The sequence below is a fragment of the Staurois parvus genome, unplaced genomic scaffold (assembly GCF_062004578.1).
Source record: "Staurois parvus isolate SC_StPar_1 unplaced genomic scaffold, SC_StPar_1.0 ptg000390l, whole genome shotgun sequence".
Lineage (NCBI taxonomy): Eukaryota > Metazoa > Chordata > Amphibia > Anura > Ranidae > Staurois > Staurois parvus.
In genome coordinates, this window is record NW_028318186.1 from 6,118,487 (window position 1) to 6,138,990 (window position 20,504).

Consider the following 20,504-nt stretch of genomic DNA (forward strand, 5'->3'; position numbering starts at 1 on the left):
TAAGCTGTGTCACCTATTTGGGTATAGGGGTGCAAAAATAAGAATGTGCATCTTGGTCCTCTGAGGGCCAAGAACAACGGGCAGAAAGCGGGTGAGAGGAGGAAAAAAAAGGGAAAATCAGAAGGAAGGGGACGGTGATTACTAGTAAGTAGAGAACAGAAAAAATGTGAGCCCCCTCTCCTTCCTCAACAGTTGGACGCAGAAGGGTGCACTAGACACAGTCTGAATTCAGTCCTCCTTGATGTAAAATAGACAGAGAGAAAAAGTAGGAAAAAGAGGAGGAAACATGGAAGATGTGAAGGAAAAAGAAAGGGGAGAAAAGAGAAAAAAATACGGAGAAGGGTGTAAAATGCCTAGCATCTATTAAGTTTTTATTGTGGTCTGTGCCCCCTTAGGGAGATTCACCCTCTCTATTTTGCCTGTTTACGGTTATCTTTGAAAGTGAAAGTAAAAGAAATTCACAAATTTTGGATTGTCCTCACAAAAGTAAGAGAGGGAAAACCTTCCAATGGGAACACTAGTTCTAGTGATCTGGGGGTCCCCAAGGGATTCCCTTAATTTGCAGAGATTTCCTCTCACTTCTTGTTTTAACTATGGGACAGGAAGTGAAAGCACATCTCCCCAATAGGACACAGTGATAGCTAACAAGTCCTGATTTTTGTTTTGAATAAAAACAAGGGTAGAAAGTAGAAGAGTAAATCAAAAACTTATGGTAAACATTAGTCTACTGAAGCAATCAGCATCCATAGAATAATCTACCCTATTGAACTACTTTGTATATATTGTAACTATTTAAATATTAATATTTTTCAGGGGACACATGTAATTCCATTTCTGACATCTGTGCTGTGCGATGAGGCCCACTTTAAAAGGCCAAAAGAGTTTTATCCTGAACATTTTCTGGATACTAGTGGAAATTTTTTGAAGAAGGAAGCCTTCATCCCATTTTCAGCTGGTAAGTACAAGCTAAAGTTTATTCTGTTTAAATTTTGTCTTCCTTGGTTCTACTTTTCAAACAACAAACACAACTGTCTAACAGTTCATGTTAAAACATTGGTTTGGTAGCTGCACACATTTGCAAATATATGTGAAAGCCACAGTGCCTCGCCAAGGCTTCTCTGTATACTGTGGTCCTAACTTTATAGTTTTGAGTCTCCAAATTGGAGTACATATAACAGAGGTTACATTAAGGGCAGGTTTGCTTGTAGGTAGTAGCTCAATGTTCCTTAAAGGCACAGTAACACATTGGGACTCAATGTGATGTACAGTATTAGTAAAGGAAATAGTTTGTTTAGGCCAGCTTGGCCCAAAAAAACTATTTAAACTGATAGCAAAGCTGGAAATAGCCTTTAGGCTCCTTCCAGCTTTGCAGGAAACTCCGTCCACTGCCATTCATCCATTTACCAGAATTTGGAGGGGTTTGGTGGAAGTGGAAATGACTAATGTCCTGCCATCACATTATGGTATAGTATGTAAAATATTTGCTATTGATGTCTTGGTTATTGAACTTCCTGAAACTTATATTTGTATAAGCAGCACATTCCGACATTTCTGAAAAACTGAATACAGGTTTGTCTGCTTGCACTAAGCTCTGCCAGTCAGTGTGTTCATTTTAAGGTGATCATATGTCCAATGAATATAGATGATACATTGATATGTAAATGAGTAGAGATCATGCATTGGTCAAGTTGAGTGCATCTTGACACAGCAATGGATGGGGATTGCTATATATCACATTTGATCAGATATATCTGTAGTGATGTCTCTTTATCAGTTTATATGTTCCTCAAAGTCAGTCTGTATTGTAAGTTTTTGTAACTATATTTTAAGGAATAATGTATCACCTGTAGCCTTCAAGGATACTAGGATTCACTTCAGAGTAACTTGAATGAGGTTTATTTAGCCACTAAACCCCTCAGTGAACCCTAATATCCTTATAATTTACACAAGTGGGTACAGAATTCCAATTCTAATAACCTTATATTGTATCTCCTATATTTAATAGGAAAAAGAAGCTGTGCTGGTGAGACATTGGCCAAAATGGAAATGTTTCTGTTCTTTGTGAGGCTTCTACAGAACTTCACTTTCCATGCTCCTCCCGGAACTAAGTTGGACTTGGAAGCAGCAGTTGGGTTCACACGGAGCCCTATGAGTCATAAAATTTGTGCTGTGTTCCGTGGGTAATATTGGATCATGGCCATGTGAAACAAATGACTTTATATTTATCTGGCTGATAACACAGAGACTTTCCAAATACGTTTTGGAATCTCCAGACCAACTACAATATGAGGATGAACCTCAACACTTTTAACTAGTTGTGCAAACTAGGAGTACAGATACATGATTCCTAAATATGCAGCTTAAAGAATATCTAATAATAAATATATAATATATGGCAACCTACCAGTTCTTTGATGTGGTGGCTGTTTTCTATTTTCAGGCTTTTTCCTTTATTTTCACTTGGTAATCCTGCCAGGAACATACTTCCTGTCCTCCCGTATCTATGGGGGAGCAGCATTGTCACCCTAGGACAGGAAGCATGTTAGAATACAGAATGCCTATTTTATCCTCATGCAATAACACAATGGTGAGGTGTTCTTCAGTCCACAATGAGAACTGGACAGGACTGGGAACACCAGTAAGTGATAAAAGTGCAGCACAGGCAGAGTGTACGGAAATTTACAAGCTCAATAAATTCCTGGCAGGATCAACGTATGGTTTTGCACTAATCAAACAGATATAACAAAATTATTTTAATTTATCAGACCAAAAGGGTAGAAATAAGAGAAGTTAAATTGTGTGATTTATGTATACAATTAAAATGTTGTTAAATACTAGTGGCCCAATGGAAAATATTACTTTACTGATCCTAATAATTCTGTGAAGCACCAAAATGGACTTTTCACTGAAGTCCACATCAAAGTATTTTTTAATTTTATTTCATATACCTTTAGTTACCAGAAACAACAAATGATATATGAGGTTGTAATGCTACAATAGAACTCTATTCCCAACATTCTAAATGTTTCTAAATTTTCCGGCGGCAGGGATGTTCAGATCTCCAAATATAGCCTATGCTCATTTTATTTATTGGTTTCAAATGCCAAAATGGCTGCTAATAGGAAATAATAGGCCAACCAGACATATTGGTCATTTTTTGCCTATCCTGTTTTAAAGTGTAATTTATACCCATATAAACATGAAATACGGTATCTCCTCAATCCAACCTGACAATTAACTACAATCCAAAAATAGAAAAACTTTCACCCTTGAAAGTGCCAATAATCATATAACAATTCTGTTAGGAATCACAGAAACCCACACACTACTAAATCAAACCCTAAAAGATGAAATAAATAAAATAAATGAATAAACCCTAGGCAGTATTCATCCAGCATTCCGTGATAACCCTCAAAAATAATAATAATGTGCCCATACAAAAAAAATATATAATCATAAAGTCACTCACAATAAATAAAATAAGATAAAAATTAAAAAATATATATATATAATGTCCAGTGTCTCTCAAGTCCAAAAACTATATAATACAGAATTATAAATAAAAGGTGATAAAAGTATTTGCCCACTCAAAAAGAAATGATCAGTCTAAAAATCGAATGGTAGGTGGATTGTAACACTGAGAGACAGAATAGCAACAAAAAATTCAAAAGAAATGCATGTCTAACAAATGATGCTCTGATTTGCATGTTCATGAGGGAAATAAGTATTTGATCCCCTATCATTCAGCAGGATTTCTGGCTACCAGGTGTCTTTCATACAGGTAACAAACTGAGATTAGAAGCACTCTTAAAAGGAGTGCTTTTAAGCTCATTTTGTTACCTGTATAAAAGACACCTGTCCACAGGAGCAATCAATCAGATTCCAAACTCAAATACAAGATCAAATACATTTTTCCTTCACTGTATCAAAGGAGGGTAATCTCAGGGCACACTGAACTGAATATTTGAAGCTTCTAGTCTATGAAACTGGTTTTCCTTTCTGCTCTAGTTTATAAACAATAATGTTTTTTTCCTACCTGGAGATAGAGATTACTTCTGCTGGGTTCATGAAGCTTGTTCTGCATTAAGATTGGCATCATCAGTTACTCAGCAGGAATGATCTCCATCAACAGTCATAGGAGTGGGTATGACCACACAGCTGACAGATGGCACCATCTACCAGTCTTGCACCATCACTCAGAAGTTCAGACAAATGTGACAGCATAAAGGTAAAGTACACTCAGTGCTTTTTTTCAGGGGGAATGCAGTTCTGGCACCTCCAGCACTGAATTTATGTAATGGCAAGGGGTGCTGAAATGTGCTGGAGTGTCTATTGATACGGTCTGCTGTGGGATCTATTGTTGCTGGCAAAGGTCTAATATTGCTGGGGTGGATTTGTTGTTGCAGGGAATCCATTGTTGATGGGGATCTATTATTACTGTGGAGATGTTGTTGCCAGAGTGATCTTATGTTTCTTTGGGGTCAATTGTTGCTGGAGGGATCTACTGATGAGGGAGGGGTCTATTGTTGTTGGCTGCTGGAGGGTCTATTGATGCTGGCTGCTGGAAGATCTGTTGTTGCTGGCAAGGGTCTATTGTTGCTGAGTGGATCTATTAATGCTGGGGGGTATTTTGTGGCAGGATATCTATTGTTGCTGGGGGGTCTATTATTGCTGGGGGTCTATTGTGGCTAGCTGAAGGGGATCAATTTTACCGCTTTTCTTGTGATCATTAACCAGTTCCATACAAATGACTTGGTGCTACACATGGACACTTGGTTCTTTATCCTCTAAAATGGGCGGTACTAGGAAGTGGGTGGGGGGTTGGAACCAAGGAAGGGTGCTCAGAGGTGGGTAAGGGGCTGCACCTATTCTCTGAGAAAAAAACCCTGAATTACACTGAATGGAATACTAGTGTACAGTATATTGGCAATTTAGTACAGATTCTTGAAGCATTCTTGAAGCCTTTAAAATCCTAGCATTATTACCCTCTATATGGTAATAATCAATGTCTGGAAAAACTCATTTCCAAGTTATCTCTGTTATGTATTTTGTATCTTGATAGACAATTGTATTAATGCCTACATTTATACTGTAGGTTGCTAACTGAGCTGTTCTGTGATTGTTCCCAAATAAAAAATACTGAAAAACTAAAGAGAGTAATGGTTTGGCTTTCATTATCTTAGCAAATAAAAGCCTCAAAACAAAATTTTCTACAAAGTAATATATAAGTAAAGTATTAGTGACTTTTAAAAATGTTTTGACAATGCTTTCTATTGTAAAGCCTGCTTCAAAGAGAAAGTCCAGGTAAACTGTGAAAAATGGTGCTTTTAACTCTACAAAAATGACTCAAAGTGACATTTCAATCATTTGTATACACAGCAGTAGAGCTGCAAAGATGCAAGAAGACTGTTACTTTTTTGCTTTATCCATTTTTTCCCACTGCCCGGCAACTTTTTACTGACTACCAATGTAACCATTTATGTGACCACCTACTGTATGTATGTATTGGGTCTAGTTATGTAATAGAAGTTGAATTTTGACATTTTACTAGGAATTAATATTTGTGAAATTCACTCTCTATCTAGTCCCTTGGTAGAAAAACTGAAACAGATGACAAGGTCAAACTATTGTTCTGAAAAGTGTCTCTAACCATTGAAGGTATGTGCTGCTGTCTGAAAGTAAGGCCAGACTTCTAGCAATGTTTGAACCAATGTCTTCTCTAACAAAATAGGAGCAATTACTAATATACAGTAACTAATACTATACAATTGTCCTAATGTCTTCAAAGGGTCTCTTGCTTGATGAAACAAATGTAATTTGTATAAGAAATACACCAATCAAGACTGAGCATTGTGTACCAGCTACCAGACAAATATTGTATACCTTGCTGTCCTTCTTATCTGTTATTGACTAATGGGTGACCTATTTCTACAGAATGTATAAAATGTCAGCTACACTTCTAGTGAAACCAGAAATATTCACGGAAATATTTCTCTGCATATGCATTCACAGGCTTACTTCCCTAAGAACAGCAGGACTTCAACATTTCTACCACAGTCTCCATTGACTACCAATGTAATGGGGCATTTTTCTACTGACCACTAATGTAAAGGGGTACATCTCTACTGACCACCATTGTAAGGCAGTCCACTGACCACCAATGTAAGAAAGCATCTCTCCACTGACCACCAATGTAAGAAAGCATCTCTCCACTGACCACCAATGTAAGAAAGCATCTCTCCACTGACCACCAATGTAAGAAAGCATCTCTCCACTGACCACCAATGTGAGGGAGCATCTCTCTACTAACCACCAGCATAAGAGAAAACTTTTTTACTGACTTCTAATGTAAGGTATCATTTCTTGAGTGACCATCTGTATTAGGGAATGTTCCCATTGACCATCATTTTAAAGGGCATTTACTCATCAACAATGTAATGGGATCATTTATCCACTGACCATCAATGTAACAGGATAATTTTCCACTGACCATCATTGTAAGGGAATATCTCTCAGCTGACTACCAATGTAAGGAGATATTTTTCCACTGACTACCAATGTAAGGGGATATTTCTCCACTGACTACCAATGTAAGGGGATATTTCTCAACTGACTACCAACGTAAGGGGATATTTCTCAGCTGACTACCAATGTAAGGGGATATTTCTCAGCTGATCACCAATGTAAGGGGATATATCTCTGCTGATTACCAACGTAAGGGGATATTTCTCAACTGACTACCAATGTAAGGTTACATTGCCCCTTCACTTCTCCCTCTCCCCACTATGGCACTCACCACCTCCTCCTGCTACTCCACTCCCCCATCGACCCACGTGCCACCACTATCAGACCCACACGCTCCTGCACTTCCCGTTCCCACGCCACCTTCCTCGCCCTCCTCCTTCCCCTATCCACTGGGGACATCTCCACGAACCCTGGCCCCTCACCACCTCACCCCCCCTAGGGACCCCCCTGCTCCTGCCAGCCGCTGCAACCCCCTCAACCTCATACCTGTACCCCTCCTCCCTGCATCCATCCCCCCTCTCTCGGTTGCACTCCTGAACGCCCGCTCGATTTGCTGTAAGGGTGTGACGCATGGATAAATACTGCTGTCCAATGTTAAATTATAATGTGCCTGTAATATGCTCTTTGGTCAGTAGATGGCAGCAAAGTACGAGAATCAAGTTTGCTAAGACAGAACCAATACTTATTTACCTTATAAAGTTTAATGAATGCTAATTTAGGGGTTGAGTAGGACCCTCAGAAGGGTCATAGTGAACTGTAAATACAGGTTTGAGGCTGCAATTAGGAAATTACTTACTGCATCACAAACCCTCTCGGAAAGGGGAGGAGTTCCTGTGCTGAGGAGGAAGTGAAGTCTGGGTCTAGCTGATGGATGCTGAGGACGTCTGGAGAATCTGAAAGCCCTTGGTCTTCTTTCATTGCAACAAGCTTACCGCCATCCATGACCTCTTTATCTCCCATTCCCTCCTAGCGGTCACCGAAACCTGGGTACAGGCCACTGACTACCTCCCCTGTGGCACTCACCCATGGAGGTCTCATCTGGACCCATTCACCTAGACCGAGCGGTCGCAGAGGTGGTGGTGTCGGCTTGCTCCTATCACCGCTGAGCACCTTCCAGGTCCTCCCTAACCCCCCCTCTCTATCCTTCTCCTTCTTCGAGACTCACTGCATCCGGCTCTTCTCCCCCACCCCCCTAAGGATCGCAGTGATCTACAGGCCTCCCGGATCCATACCCCGCTTCCTGGATGACTTCGCCACCTGGCTTCTCTTCTTCCTCTCCTCTGAGCTACCGACCATCATCCTTGGGGACTTCAATATCCCCATCAACGAAAACAACCCGGCTACTTCCCAACTGCTCCACCTAACCTCCTCCTACGTGCTCACACAGTACACTCAATCCTCCACCCACATCGATGGGAACACCCTGGACCTCGTCTTCTCCCACCTCTGTACCCTCAACCAGTTCACTAACACCCCCTTCCCTCTCTCCGACCACCACCTCCTCACGTTCTCCATCTCCCCTTCCCCTAACTCCCCTTCCCCCAAGGCGCCAGACCATCGCCAGCTGCAAGCTCCGCAACCTGAACCCGGCCCCCCTCCACTCGGCTGCCGACCGCCTACATGACAGCATCCTGTCACTGTCATGTCCTGACCTAGAAGTGGAGTCCTTGAGGACATATACTGTGAGTTACTTGGAGGCTGAAGTGTGTCTCAACTGTTGCATTAAGGTAAGACTGTTACAGCAGTCATGTAATTTAGAGGTAGACACTCATTTTAGTTTTTATGCTTCTTATTTTTTCACTTTATGATTTTACAGTAACCAATAGGGATGCATTAACTGATCCATGCAGGTCAAGGCAGATCTAAAATGAGCAGAGAGCACATTTGTGCATAACTGCTGATCTTGTATTTTTTCTTTAATAAAATACAAAAAGTATACATCCAGTGATGCCAACCTGGAGCACCTAGTAAACACGTGGGTTGTTGTATTGTAGGAGATCTGGAGAGAGCATGGTTACATAGTTTATAAGGTCCATCCAGTTCAACCTTTGTGTGTGTATGTGAGTGCCATTTTTTTCTTTAACAATCCGTATAGCAGTGTGTATTCTTGTTCCTGAGGAAGACATCTAAAAGTTCTCAGCTAGTGTCAGGAACCTTGTGCCAGCCTCTTGTCTAGTGCAATGTTTCTCAACCTTTTTCAGTCAAGGCACCCTTTAAAATTATGGACAGTTTCGAAGCACCCCATTCTAAAATGCTAAAAACTATTCTAATAGTTTTATATAACGCAGCAACATCCACACATGTATGACTCCCAACATTAGAGGTGATTTATTCTTCCAAAGCAAATACACTTTTGCACATTGATACTGAGTAGTATTCCAGTGTTTCTCTTCTCACTCAGTTTTTCTCCATCACTGAGCTAATGTGACCCCAGCGCTGATGGAGAGGGGCAGGGGAGGGTCAAACTAGGTTGCTGTGCAGGCAGCTGACATCCTCCTTATCAACTGATGATGTCTTTGGTTGTCAGAATGCTGGCGGCTATTAGGTCGTGATGGTGCACAATGAAAACCTGTGGTTTTGTGTAACTAAAAGGCAGGCTTGTTCCATCCGCTGGCTTGTAGCACATAAGCATGCACATGTTTACAGGCATAGAAGCCTAACTGCACAAGCATTGTTGCGCACACGTACATGCACAAGCACATGTGCGTGTACTAGCAGACATTCGAGCATGTCCAAGTAAGCTATTTAAACCTGAACTCTGTGCAAGAGTGTTGCTGAATGGTTTTCAGTCTTTCTCCTGTGTTCCTGATCCTGATACTTGACCGGGCTTTCACCTGACCTGTTTTTGGATTACCTTTGTCTGCTTATGTTAACTGTATATCGTTACTGAGCTTGGCCTGGACTTCTGACTAAGATTCTGCTTATTAACTTTGTATTTTTCTATCACTACTGACCCCTGCTTACTCCTGACTTTGATCCTGCCTACAATTTGGTGCCTTTTTGCTCAGCAGTTACTGGCCCCAGCTTGTGACTTGACTCTGCTTATACGTGAATTTGGCACATTCACGATGTTCCACTTGTTTCCCCTGCTTATCCAATACAACACTCCAGACAGCATGTTAGATCAGGCACTTTCGTTTGCATCATGAAAATTGCGTGCCACAGCCGGCACACTAATGATGCAAAAAACAAATGATGACATGAATTTTGTTCTTTTTCAACTCCTCTCTGGCCTGCTTTACAGTAAACATAGATTACCCTTCACTTTTTGTCCTGCTGACAATGGTTTCACCAGATAGGAAGTGAGGGAAAATTTTCCATAGAGACAAGAGACAATAGAGATGAAAAATAAAAAGCTGACAGAAGTTCTATCCTTCCTCTACTCATAAACAAAAGCATGCATTACTGTCTGTGTTACTATTGCAAGTCATCCCTCACTTCTTGTCTGGTAAAACATTGTAACAAATATATACAATAAGATGGAAAACAGTGTATAAAGGAATGTATTTGAGGTTGCATAGTTACATTATCCAATGAACATGCAATTAGTAGATTTATATAGATGGGAAAGGTTATAGATGTATTTAAGTTATTTAACCCTTCAAATCAATTCTTTTTTTCACTTACATACTAAAATGTGCATTTTTGGCCTGAAAGTTACTTAACCACTAGCCAGGGGCGGACTGACCATTTGGAAACTCGGGCACTGCCCCAGGTCCCGGGGTCAGTAGGGGGCCCCATGAAATGCCCCTGGTACCTTTTTCATAGGCGTTTTTGAGTTTGGGCAAGGACACAGGGGCCCCATGATTTCCTATTGCCCAGGGGCCCCATGAGTTGTCAGTCCGCCCCTGCCACTAGCCCTTCAGAGGATTTACCCCGCTCTTAGCCAGGCCATTTTTTGCGATACAATGCTGTGTTACTTTAACTGACAATTGCACAGTCATGCAATACTGCAACCAAATGAAATATATGTCCTTTATTTTCAAAAATTGAGTTTTCTTTCAGTGGTATTTGATCGCCTCTGTTTTTTATTTTTTGCACTATAGACAAAAAAAGACCAACAATTTTGAAAAAAAAAATATATATTTTTGACTTTTTCCTATAAAACATATCCAGTAAAAAATTTCAAAACTCAAATTTCATCATAAATTTAGTCCAAAATGTATTCTGCTACATGTCTTTACTAAAAAAAATCCCAATACATGTAAATTGGTTTACGTGACAGTTATAGGGTCTACAAATGGCGGTATATATACTGGATTTTTTTTATACTAGTAATGGCGGCAATCAGCGACTTATAGTGGGACTGCGGCGGCCATTCTGACACTGGGGGGTAACTCACTAACTGCCACTAATATGCCCAGTGACGCTAATACAGTGATCAGTGCTAATAAAAAGCACTGACACTGTACTAATGACACTGGGCAGGAACGGGTTAACATCTGGGGCGATCAAAGGGTTAACTGTGTTCTGTTTTAATAGGTAAGCATGCTGCTTTGTATTGCAATGCTGTGCAGAGCTAAACAAAGAAGCATGCTAGTGCTGACAGGGGAGAGATCTGTATTGTTTACAAACAGATCTCTCCCCTGTCAGTGTTCCTCAGCGATCGCCGGGTACCGGCGGGGAATCTCTGGCCGGGACCAGGTGATCGACAGCTGTAGCCACCAATGGCAGAGCAGGTAGGAAATGCAAAATAACATATATATACATGATTTTGTTCAGCCCTGCTGCCCTGTTGCAGCATTTTTGCTATAGGGCAGCGGGGAAGCAGTTAAAGCAGAACTTAAAGTGGAGCTCCACCCAAAAGGGGAAGTTCTTCTTTAAAGACTGGTTCCCCCGCTCCTCATTAATTATTGGCACCTTTGGGGAGTGGGGGCAGGGTCCAAAGCGGAAGTTGTCCTCCCGCCCGTAGTCTTCTGGAACACGTGAAAGGTCCCAGAAGACTACGGGACCATTCACAAAGCGCATCGCATGTGCAGTGGGCACTCAGCTGTGAAGCTGCAAGCTGTCACAGCTGGTTGCCCACACTGAAGATGTCGGCACCGGGAACACCAGCTGACCAGTAAAATGGGCTGTGGGGAGGATACTGCAGGATGGAGGGACAGGTGAGTGGACATTTTTTACAAGTTAGAAGCTACAGTTTTTGTAGCTGCTGACTTTTATTTTTTTTGCAGTGTGACTGGAACTCCCCCTTCCCTCTTACAAAAATGTAAAAAAAAGTATATATTATTTTTGTTACCTATATGCCTTGCTGCCTCCTGGGATTGCTATATCATAGCTCTACCAGGAGGCAGTGTGCTTTGAATCTGCGCAGACGTCGAGCTTTTGTAACATGCGCACAAATGCCACTACTAGAAAGAAAAAAGTATAAATAATGCCTGCAGATGCAACACAAACGTGCTGCAAATGCATGACAAATGCATGTAAGTGCAAATGCAGAACTGCACACTGAACACAGGTGGTGTAAATGAGCCCTATGACCTATTTCATCCCTTTGCATTTTCATGTGTTGAAATGCACAAAAAGACGTATGTCATAGAAATACATCAAATCCCCCAGCCAGGGGCAGACTGACAACTCATGGGGCCCCCGGGCAATTAGGGGATCATGGGGCCCCTGTGTTCCTGCCCATACTCCAAAAAAGCCTATGAAAAAGGTACCAGGGGCATCTCATGGGGGCCCCCTACTGACAGCGGGCCCTCGGGCAGTGCCCGAGTTTCCATGGCCAGTCCGCCCCTGCCCCCAGCTACATCAATAACCTTGTTTCAAAATGCCAACCAATCGTTCTCTTTGTTCCTCCCAAGACTTTTTGCTTTCCATCTCCTTTGTTTCCTCCTCCTATGCTCGCCTGCAGGACTTCTCCCAAACCTTTTCTGCCATCTGGAACTCCCTACCCCAGTCTGTTTAGCTATCTCCTACTTTATCCACTTTAAGGTGATCCCTGAAAGCCCTTGTCTTCGGAGAGGCCTATCCTGCCTCCACCTAATAACTGTACTTTTATTTCTCCATCAACTCATTCCCCACAGTTATTACCTTCTGTATCACTTGACATTCCCTTTAAGGCTTGATTCACACCTATGCAGTTTGCATTTTTATCCATTTCTACAGTGTTTTGCATTTTTGAACACGCATTTTTTATGACTTTTTTGATGAGTTTTGCATTTTGCGTTTTCTTTCTTTTTCTTTGGACAATTTGTTGTTGGGCAGACTAAAAATTGCAAAATGTGTCAAAAACATACTACCAGCTTTTCTGCAGTATCTCCATTGAAGTCTTTTGAACCAAAAATGCACCATTTTGCAAATGTTTGAAAAAAACATTGATGTGAACGTGTCCCATTGGAAACCATGTTAAATGGACTATAGTGCAGTTCTGCAAAAAGCTTCAAAAAACACATAGGTGTGAACCAGACCCAAGATTGTAAGCTCTAATGAGCAGGGCCTTCTGATCCCTCTTACCTTGAAGTGTATTGTAAATGTACTGTCTGCCCTCATGTTGTAAAGCACTGTGCAAACTGTTGGTGCTATATAAATCCTGTGTTATAATTGTAGAGCTATCCTCTTGAGATCTGGTAGCTTTGGGTCCCCCTTGTCTCCTGCACAGCCAGAAAACATGCATTTTCCAGACATAAGAAGCAGTCCATGGGCTTTTTTTTTTATTTGTTAGGGAATTCAACCTGGATAGGGTATAGGGGTTATAGGATGCCCAGCTTGATTGAAGAATAACACAAAAGGACAATTTTCTTCTCTAACTACTTCAAAAATGGCAGATATTTGACTGTGTTCCTTCTGGAATCATGACAGTCTTATGAAAGTGACAGCTTGCAGGAGCCTTGAATTCTCATTAGAGGATTTTTAGCAAAATCTCAACTTGTAGGAGCTCTTAGCCCCCTAAGTGAACAAAAAGCAGCCCACCTGGCTATGGTTTGTAATCCCAGGACAAGGGAATGGGTAAGTTTTGAACTGTCCTATGAGGACTTGCAAAGAATTTGCATCCAGTAGACCTCTTTTAGGCCCTGAGGGAGTAGAGGTACTCACACTGTCCTTGTGCTGCAGCTGTGGATAGCACTGCTTTCAGGCCTTCTATCTGGAATGGTACCTCTCCAAGCTTTGCAGGCTGTCCTTCCCACAGCACGGCAGTAGAGCTCCCTCTTTCAGCTTTCCTCTTTCGTCCTTCAGCTTCTAACCTCCTGCCTGGATGTAGAACCCCCCTTCTCCAGGGACCCCTCCAGGGCTACACAGCAGCACCTCTCAGCACTCCATCTTCCACCCGACTGCCCTGCTGGCCAGGCTGTGTCATATTTATGGGCTGGTCTGCCACACTGCCAGGCCTCCTGCCTGGGATTTGTCAGACTTCCATAGATATGAAGATCAGCCACTCCTCACCTCTGTCTACTGACTTCTAGAAGCTTCTTCAAGTTTCTAGAGCATGGGGAGCCACCAGAGGACTGACCTGTAGAGCCCTCCAAACAGGGGCGGACTAACAACTCATGGGGCTCCCAGGCAATAAGGGATCATGGGGCCCCTGTGTCCTTGCCCAAACTCAAAAAAGCCTATGAAAAAGGTACCAGGGGCATCTCATGGGGCCCCCTACTGACCCCGGGCCCTCGGGCGGTGCCCGAGTTTCCAAATGGTCAGTCCACCCCTGCCTCCAAATTAACCCGAACTAAACATCTTCCTAAACCCAGGCTTCTAGCAAGCATCTAACTACGCTTAACAACTCTGTCCACTAGAGGGCGCTACATAATACAGGGTCATCTAAACACAGGAAAAAGTGGTCTAGTCAGCATAAAAGTTGATTATACTTCCCAAATGACTTATCCTGTGTTTAGATACAAAGGGGTGTAAGTGGTGGCCATCCATGTTTCAGTTTTCTTATCCAATCGATTAGACTTGCTTTAGATCTGAGTCCATTGGAAAGGATATAAAATTATTGATCGTTTTGCATCAGTCTGCAGCACTGAGAAATTTTGTTCCCAAATACCATCATGTTTTAATAGATCAGATTATGAGATTGCATAGTTGAAACGGAGATGCAAACAATAATGATCGTATGTTGACTATCATTCGAAATCCACTTCCCCATTTGTGGCATAATGATCAAATGGGTTGTTGACTATAGATTAGTTATACCTATCAGAAGAGATCGATCGGAAAAAGAATTGATCATTTATCGAAGTGTGTATAGCCACTAGAACAGTTCAGTCTAGTGCAAACAGAAGACTGAGCAGAGAGAACACACACACTACAATGACGTAGGAGGAGGGAGGGGGAATACAGCTGCTGAATCCAGCACAGAGAGGCCTCTAACACGCCCGGAAGTGCCTGATTCCTGGAAGACCTTCAAAAGTCGTTTGGATGAACACACTGACAAAGTTGTAAGTACACAACATACACGGCTACTGCAAATGTAGATCATAGACTTCATACTAGCATGCAATGCCAAGATGCAGTTTTTAGAAGATCTTTTCTTGTGTTAAAAGAGGTATAGACTCTATAGACAGAGACAATATCTTGCCCCTTACAAAGTATTCATAAGACCTCATCTACAGTATGCATGTTAAGTCTAAGGGATTGATCTACTAAAACCGAGAGTGCATGATCTGGTGCAGCTGTGAATGGTAGCCAATCTGCTAAGGCTGGGCAATTTCTACCCAATTTTCTTTACATTTACCTTCAACTATGTAGTGCAAGAGCCTGCCTAATTGGATACAATTGAAAGTGTTGTTAGGTTTGACCTCCTATTATATGGTTTTTGGTAAATCTAAACCAAAAATCTCAAGAAAATTGTATCATGTATGGCCAGCCTTCAGCTTGTTCAATTAAGCATTGACAAGAAAAAACTTTGAGCCTGGGTTCACACTGATGTGGAGCCTGGGTTCACACTGATGTGGTGCGGAATTCGCAGCAGATTCTGTGTGAATTCTACAGCGCAACACAATCGCACCCCGTTCATGCGGACCGCTGGGGGTGTGTATGTTAATCACTTATATAAATAATATTATCAAAAAATAAAATAAAAATGTAAAAAAACTTTTTCAAATATTATAATTTTTAATTATAAACTAATTTGGGTTATTTTTTTCTTTACTAAAAAGATAGATGAATACATTTTGGCCAAGATTTATGAAGAAACATTACTTATTTGCAAAATTTTATAAGAAAAACACTTTTTTTTTTTCAAAATGTTTGAACTTTTTCATTTATATAGCAAAAAATAAAAATCCCAGTGGTGAATAAATACCGCCAAAATAAAGTTTTATCTGTCTCAAAAAAATGCTAAAAAATTATTATGGGTGCATGATCGCGCAATTATCATTCAAAGTGTGATAGCACTGAAAGCTGAAAATTGGCCTGGACAGGAAGGGGGTGAAAGTGTTTGGACTTGAAGTGGTTAAGTTAACAACACCCCAAAATTGGTCCGCAAAACAAGGTGCGATGTGCAGAATCGGATTGCATGGGTGTGAAAACCCATGCGATCCAATTCTGGTGCAGACCAAAAAAAGTGTCCTGCACCTTTTTGGTCCGAATGCGGTGTGATTTGAGCCAAACAAAACGCATGGCTTAAATCGGACCAATTTGCATGTGATTTGCACAGGAATACGGTGAGGTTCCTGTGCGAATCACAAGTGTGAACTCAGGCTCAAGCTGATTGGTTTCTGTGCACATCTTCACATCTTCATCAGATTTCGCACCTTCCAGTTTTAGTAAATCAACCCTTAAGTTCCCGTGAGTGTAGGGTATGTATGTGCATGTAAGCTATTGCCCTACATACAGTATACTGGGTATCGCCGCACATGCAGTGAGAAGTTGAACAACAATTTTACAAATAAATTGGGGAATGAATTGGTGTTTGGGTGTACTAAGATTATTTTTAGTATATTTTTTCCTGAATATAAACAGTTGTTCAACACATTGTGGGACATATAAATTGGAAATACCACCATTTTATTCTACAGTGTCTCTGATTTCAGAAAATACAATGTTCTGAGGGTTTTAAATAATTTCATAGCCAAAAAAATGCTGATTTTTAACATGTATGAAAAAAAGAAAAATTTGCTCTGGAGGGGAAGTGGTTAATGGGCACAGTCACCCATGTCATTGTTTAGTGTTATCTGTAGCTTTGTAACCTTTGCTCCTGCAGATTTCTTTGAAAGAGTTCCTGGCAGCAAGTTTTAATTCACGGAGTGGAACCAGAAGTTCAATTGTACTAACAGCAAAACATTTTTTTTTATTTTGGATAGAATACTGGAAAATTTAAACTGTTGACATTTTCATTTTGTTGGCCATCTGTGTCTCATTAGGAAGTCAGAGGATATCTTGCCAATGTGAGGGAAATCCACACTTTGAAATGTATCACAGGAACAAATATTCCCATTGCAGAATCTCCCTTTGATTCCAGTTCTGGTTACAACTCTTGGATTTACTCTCATTTTCATTCCTGGTGACATTGGTGATCAGGACAACTAGAGAAAGCAAACGTCCCTAACAAAGGATGGAGCCACTGTTCACATATATGTAAATTGGATGCATTTTGAGCCGTATCGGATACGCATGACATGTGAACCAAACTGTCTCTCTATGGAGCTGGTTCACATATGTGCAGGCTGGCTGCAGTGCGAATTTAACCCCCCTGGCGGTATTCCCGAGTGTAGCTCGTGGGTAACTTTCAGTACTAGAAGCAGTAACCCCGAGCTACACTCGGGAATACACTGAAGCGCTTTTCCAGCAATCCCTGCAGCACTTACCTTGTCCTGCGCTCTCGCAATGTCCTCCCTGCAGCATCCCTGGCCATGTCCTCCGGCCGATGCCGGCATCCGTATTCCGGGTTTCATTCCCTGCGAGCGTTGGGACGTATGGGGGATGGAACCGGTGGGAAAGTAAAAAAATTAAAAAATTTGACATTCACTAAATACACTAAAATCTGATAGTAGTACATTACTGTATCAAACCATTTCACATACATTTTGTCCCTAGTGCTTTGTCCTGTGCCCTGCCTGCATTTTTACTGTTCTTTCTGCCTGGGAACTGAGAAACGTCCATGGTGTCCAAAAAGTGTCCCTTTAGGTCAAAAGCGATTTTAGATCAGCTAGAGAACAGCGATAGTAAATTAGAACCACTTGCAGAATTGAGTGATAATGATTCGTAGGGAAGTTCATCATCAGACACTGAAAAAGATTTTGCGACTGAACTCAGAGATGTGCAAACTTGGCGCTATATTTCAAATTTCAGTGTTTTTGGTTTGATTACATTATTGAATCAAATTTATTATTGTTATACTATTATTTTTTATGATTATATATTATATTATAATTTATGATTTCGTGTTTCAAATTTTATCATACCCGGGATGTTTACTAGACTCTTGTTCGGACAGATTTCAGTGAGTTATTCCTAAGAATTACAGGCCTACAATAAAAAAACAACATATTTCCATTGAAAATAATGTACCGCTTTGAGCACAGAAATATTGACATAATCAGACCGCTAGGGAGGTTAAAAAGAGTCAGGTACGATTTTCAGGTTGGTCCAGGCGCAATTTCCAATGTCATACACTTTAACAATTTGCACCTAATTCACACCTGAACTGCTCAACAGGCTTGCCACTGAAACTGACCCCATACATTTGTGAACCCGGGCTCAGAATGCAGTAAAAACCTGACAGCCATTCTAACACTACACAACTGTAGTCAAATTTAAAAGTAAATATTTCCTTTTGTTATGCTTTTGTAGCCCCCTCTTAGTGTAGGATACTAGGAACATTTTGGTTTTGGCTCCTTCTGTAGTCAAGGGAGCAGTGATTGTTTGTTCTGGTCTGTTCAGGGTTTCACAGGCTGGGAGTTTGATAGCTTCCCCCTGCCTCTGGAAGAAAATTTCAGAATTAAAGGAGGGAGATTCAAGGGGCCAGTCTGAATATTTATCATGCCCTGGCCAATCCCTGGAGAAGAGTGACCTAAAGGTGGGTGGAGAGGCAGAGGCAGTCCTGGGGACCTGGAATGATATGGAACTAGCTGTAGGACTTCACTATAAGGAATCTGGTCTGGAGGATGATTGTCTCCTTCAGTGGACTGTGTCTGGACGAAGCTGGAAGGTGTGTAGCTGTCCTATGGATTTGTGAGTACTGACCCTGAATTGATTTCTGCTAACTGTGCCAGAGGTAGCTTGGACTGAGACGGCTCTCAAAGGGTCTCAGAGTACTGGACATTCCCCTGTCCTCAGCAGAATCCTGGAGTGTAAGCCTATAGAATAGTGTCCTCTTGTAAATGTGAAAGCATTTTGGAGTATCCTATGTCCTAACCCCTCTCCTGTTTAAAGTTCTTCAAGCAATAAATCTCAAAAAGACATCCCCTAGAATGATTTATTGGATCTGGTGTGTATGGACTGGTGCGTGTGGGGAAAGGCAGCCTCCGCACTGTTTGGGAAGAGCTAGGTATTACCAGTGGCCCCCTGGGGGGTAGCATTACACTTCACACTGACAGCTAAGCCACAACTGTTTGCCCTGGGAAAGCTGATATAGGCCGGTAAAGCTCCTGAGATTCCCAATTCCTCACTTACTGTGATGAGCAGCCTCACTGACTGATATGAAAGATCAGGAGGTAGGAGGAACAGGATCATGCTTTTATAGCAAGGCAAGATTTGAGTATAACTTTAGCATACGGGAGGACTGGTCTGGCAGGCATTTGACTGTTAGGCCAGTACTAACAAGATACATTGGGAAAGGGGTCCTGAGTGGACATACAGTACATCACCATTTAGACATCAATCACTCAAAATCAATGATGATGTGTAGTGTCTGCAGGCATCACATAGCTTTCTACTCCCTATTTAGACCTGCAACCATGGAGTCTTCCAGCAACAATGTCCTAGCAGAATGCCTAAAATTATATGCAGCTGATGCTGGATCATAATAAAGCCTGTCCTTTAGAAACTCTAATATGTTATTATACCTACCAGTCACTGTGGCACCATGACATATTACATCCATGCAAGAAATCTGTCTCTACCTTAAAAATGTTAGTGTTTGCCCCCAGGCCAAAGATTGCCAAACCATCGGCTGCCAAAGATTGAAACCATCGCCTGCCAGTGCTGATCAGTGTGTTTTGGCGGGAGGTGGGATGGTGGTCCCCCTTTCAGAACACAAGCTCAGCAGAGGAGCTTGCCACATTAACATAGCATAGTTAGTAAGGTGACCTCCTGCTGGGTTGAATGAAAAAAAAAAAAAAAACGTTACATGTGTACCCAGCATAAGTCAGCCTTTCTCAACCTCTTTATCCCCAAAGAATCCTTGAAATTGTTTTAAGAATTAGAAAAGAATTAGAAATAGTTCATCAAAGGGCAAACAAATTAATAAATATAATTAATAAATCAAGGTAGATGAAGGACCTCAGCTAATCACTCTGGAGAAGAGGTATTTAAGAGAGGATATGATTACAATGTACAAATATATTAACAGTGACTTCAGGAACTGTAGTAAACTATTTCCTCTAAGGTCCCTGAAGGGGACATGCAGCCAACATTTGAGATGAAAAGAAAGGAGGTTTAAACTTAGATTGAGAAAGGGTTCCTTTACTGTTTTCCCTCCCCAGGATATGGTATTAACTGACAGTATCAACAACTTCAAAAGCATTTAGATGTCTTCCTCAGGAATGGATTATACAGGGCTTTGGGAATTGTTGGAGGATAAAAATCACACACAAATGAGTTGTACTGGATGGACCTGTGCCTTTTTTCAACCTTATAAACTATGTAACTACATAATAATGGTTATACATATAACACAGACTCTCTTACAGAATTTGCTAGTGGAGCATCACCTTCTTAAATTGGTGGTCGATGAGAAGAATGCCACCCTTGCAGACAGCTAGAAAGATCATTGGTGGCATGCCATTTACTCTGTAAAGTGATTTTGGCCCCCGGAACTATTGGATAGGAGGTCAGTCTACATTTGGCCAAGGAACCCTTAACAATCTCTGTAGAAACCT

The 20,504-nt window shown here is 41.4% G+C and overlaps 2 protein-coding genes across 3 annotated transcripts in view; both read left to right on the top strand.

Moving 5' to 3' along the window:
- Nucleotides 1–5,152, top strand: part of LOC149455650 (cytochrome P450 2C5-like) — a 31,670-nt gene extending 26,518 nt beyond the window's left edge. The window contains exons 9-10 of the mRNA XM_089686042.1: nucleotides 814–955; nucleotides 2,006–5,152. Coding sequence (XP_089542168.1) covers nucleotides 814–955; nucleotides 2,006–2,184 — 321 coding nt within the window. The 3' untranslated portion in view covers nucleotides 2,185–5,152. The remainder of the gene's footprint in view (nucleotides 1–813; nucleotides 956–2,005) is intronic.
- A 2,228-nt stretch (nucleotides 5,153–7,380) lies between these two features.
- The window catches only part of LOC149455651 (cytochrome P450 2C5-like), a 37,405-nt gene continuing 24,281 nt past the window's right edge, over nucleotides 7,381–20,504 (top strand). The window contains exon 1 of one of the 2 annotated variants that reach the window (XM_089686044.1): nucleotides 7,381–8,252. The gene's annotated coding sequence lies outside the window, so the exon portion shown is untranslated. Of the gene's footprint in view, nucleotides 8,253–14,784; nucleotides 14,901–20,504 lie in introns of those variants that run through there. The other variant, XM_089686043.1, reaches the window with a different exon arrangement.